This window comes from Microchirus variegatus (genome assembly GCF_963457635.1).
Source record: "Microchirus variegatus genome assembly, chromosome: 13".
NCBI lineage: Eukaryota > Metazoa > Chordata > Actinopteri > Pleuronectiformes > Soleidae > Microchirus > Microchirus variegatus.
In genome coordinates, this window is record NC_139814.1 from 28,176,770 (window position 1) to 28,178,716 (window position 1,947).

The 1,947-nt window shown below is 47.7% G+C and overlaps 1 protein-coding gene across 1 annotated transcript in view; it reads left to right on the plus strand.

The window, feature by feature from the left end:
* The first annotated feature begins 239 nt into the window (after window positions 1–239).
* Window positions 240–1,947, plus strand: part of lrp12 (low density lipoprotein receptor-related protein 12) — a 7,613-nt gene continuing 5,905 nt past the window's right edge. Inside the window, exons 1-4 of the mRNA XM_083900335.1 lie at window positions 240–846; window positions 1,222–1,278; window positions 1,444–1,579; window positions 1,673–1,875. Of these exons, the coding sequence (XP_083756461.1) occupies window positions 801–846; window positions 1,222–1,278; window positions 1,444–1,579; window positions 1,673–1,875 (442 nt within the window). The 5' untranslated portion in view covers window positions 240–800. The remainder of the gene's footprint in view (window positions 847–1,221; window positions 1,279–1,443; window positions 1,580–1,672; window positions 1,876–1,947) is intronic.

Here is a 1,947-nt window from a genome sequence, read left to right on the forward strand (position 1 = left end):
TGTAATTATTATAATAATATTATAATATTTTTATAATATTAAGTATGAATCATATAATCGATATTTTATAATTATATATTCAAACATTTCTTTAAAAAAAAAGTTCTGAATGAAAAAAGTCAAAACCCGTTGTTTTTGTTGGTGGATTAAAGAAAAGCTCGTCACGTGTTCATGACGTCACTCTCTCTCTTTGCCTGTGTGTGTCTCTCTGCCTCTCTCTCTCTGTTGTTGTTCAGCTCGACGCGGAGGAGCTAACATTAGCTCACAGCTAAGCTAACAGATGTCCTCTCCTCGGTCTCTCGGGCTCGGCGTCCATTAACCCGGTGTCCTCGGTGTCCTCGGTGTCCTCTGGGCAGCGGGAGGACAGTGTAGCTCACTGCTGTTAGCATGTCCCAGCTAAGCGCACAGTGTTATTGACATTAGCTCCGGCTGTTAGCCTCCGCTCTGTTTACGTGTATGGACGGGTTAGCATCCGAGCTAATAGCGCAGTAAGCCGTATGCCTGCTGTTGTCGCCCGCGGTGTTAACTGAACAAATGTCCCGTGTTTTGTCCCCGGACATGTGTCTCCGTGTCCACACCGCGCAGCCCGGGACTCTCCGTCCGCAGAGCTAGCGTTAGCTGTTAGCTGTTAACTCGCAGGAGTCCGATGTCTTTGTTGTGTGAGCAGCTCTGTTAGCAGGACAGTTAGCAGATGCTAGGCTAACCGGCTGGTCTCGGGTCGCTTTTTTTTTTTTGTTACGTTCACATTTCACAGTTGTGGTCATCAACATGCAGCTGTGACGTCATCAGGCATCATCACCATGGCCTCGACGTCAGTCTACGTCATCAACCTGCTTGTTCTGTCAGGTGAGCCGAAGATGCTAATGCTAACGTTTGTTTTTAAAGGGAAACGAGTTAAACTTTGAATACATTAAGGTTTGTTTATAAAGAGACGTCATTATCTGAATGTGATATATGGAACTCTGTTTTATTAATATATTTTAAAGGTTTGTTTTTTAGAGTTTATGTAATTCTAATATTTATACTAAATATTAATATGAATGACTTTGTGTCAGACGTTCGGATGTATTTCAGGGTCAGAGTCTGAAGTACTGAATCATTCTGTGAACAAATGTTTTAAATGATTCACGTAGAAAACAACGTGACTGAAAACAAACGGAGTTGAATTTAGAACTCAGCTGTTTTCACCTGCTCACCGTTTGTGCTCTCATGCTTTCCCAGGATGCATTGCTGCACCTCAGATGAGCGACAACGTCTACGTGTCGGGAATCTCCACCGGTAAGTTCACGACCTCACGTCACAGAGACATGATGGTGGTCCGACAGGAAACAGAGTGTCTCACTCTCTGTCCCCCTGTCTGTCCCTCTGTCTGTCCCCCTGTCTGTCCCCCTGTCTGTCCCCCTGTCTGTCCCCCTGTCTGTCCCCCTGTCTGTCCCCCTGTAGCCTGCAGTGATGTTGCTGAGCTCCTCAGAGCGTCCAGTGGTATCATCACCAGTCCTGGTTGGCCCTTCCAGTATCCTGGCAGACTGAACTGCAGCTGGAACATCAGAGCTCGTCCTGGAGACACCGTCACCATCAGGTGACACGTGGAGTCATTACTGCACACATCACCACCGTCACATCTACACCTGTAGGAGCTAATGTAGGCGCTGTGTCTCTGTCCTCGCTCCAGTTTCCAGGACTTTGACCTTCAGGGCTCTCACCGCTGCTCCTCAGACTGGATGTCCATCAGCAGCTACAGGAGTCTGGACGGGCTGAGGGTGTGTGGCTCCTCCCTGCCTCCTCCTTACATCTCCTCTCAGGACCACGTCTGGATCCACTTCCACTCTGACGACGTTCTGACGGGAAAAGGCTTCAGACTGTCCTACATCACAGGTGAGGACGCAGCATGTCCCGCTGCTGTCTGTAAAGGGACTATTGTCCTCAGTTGTCCATAACACTTGTCTG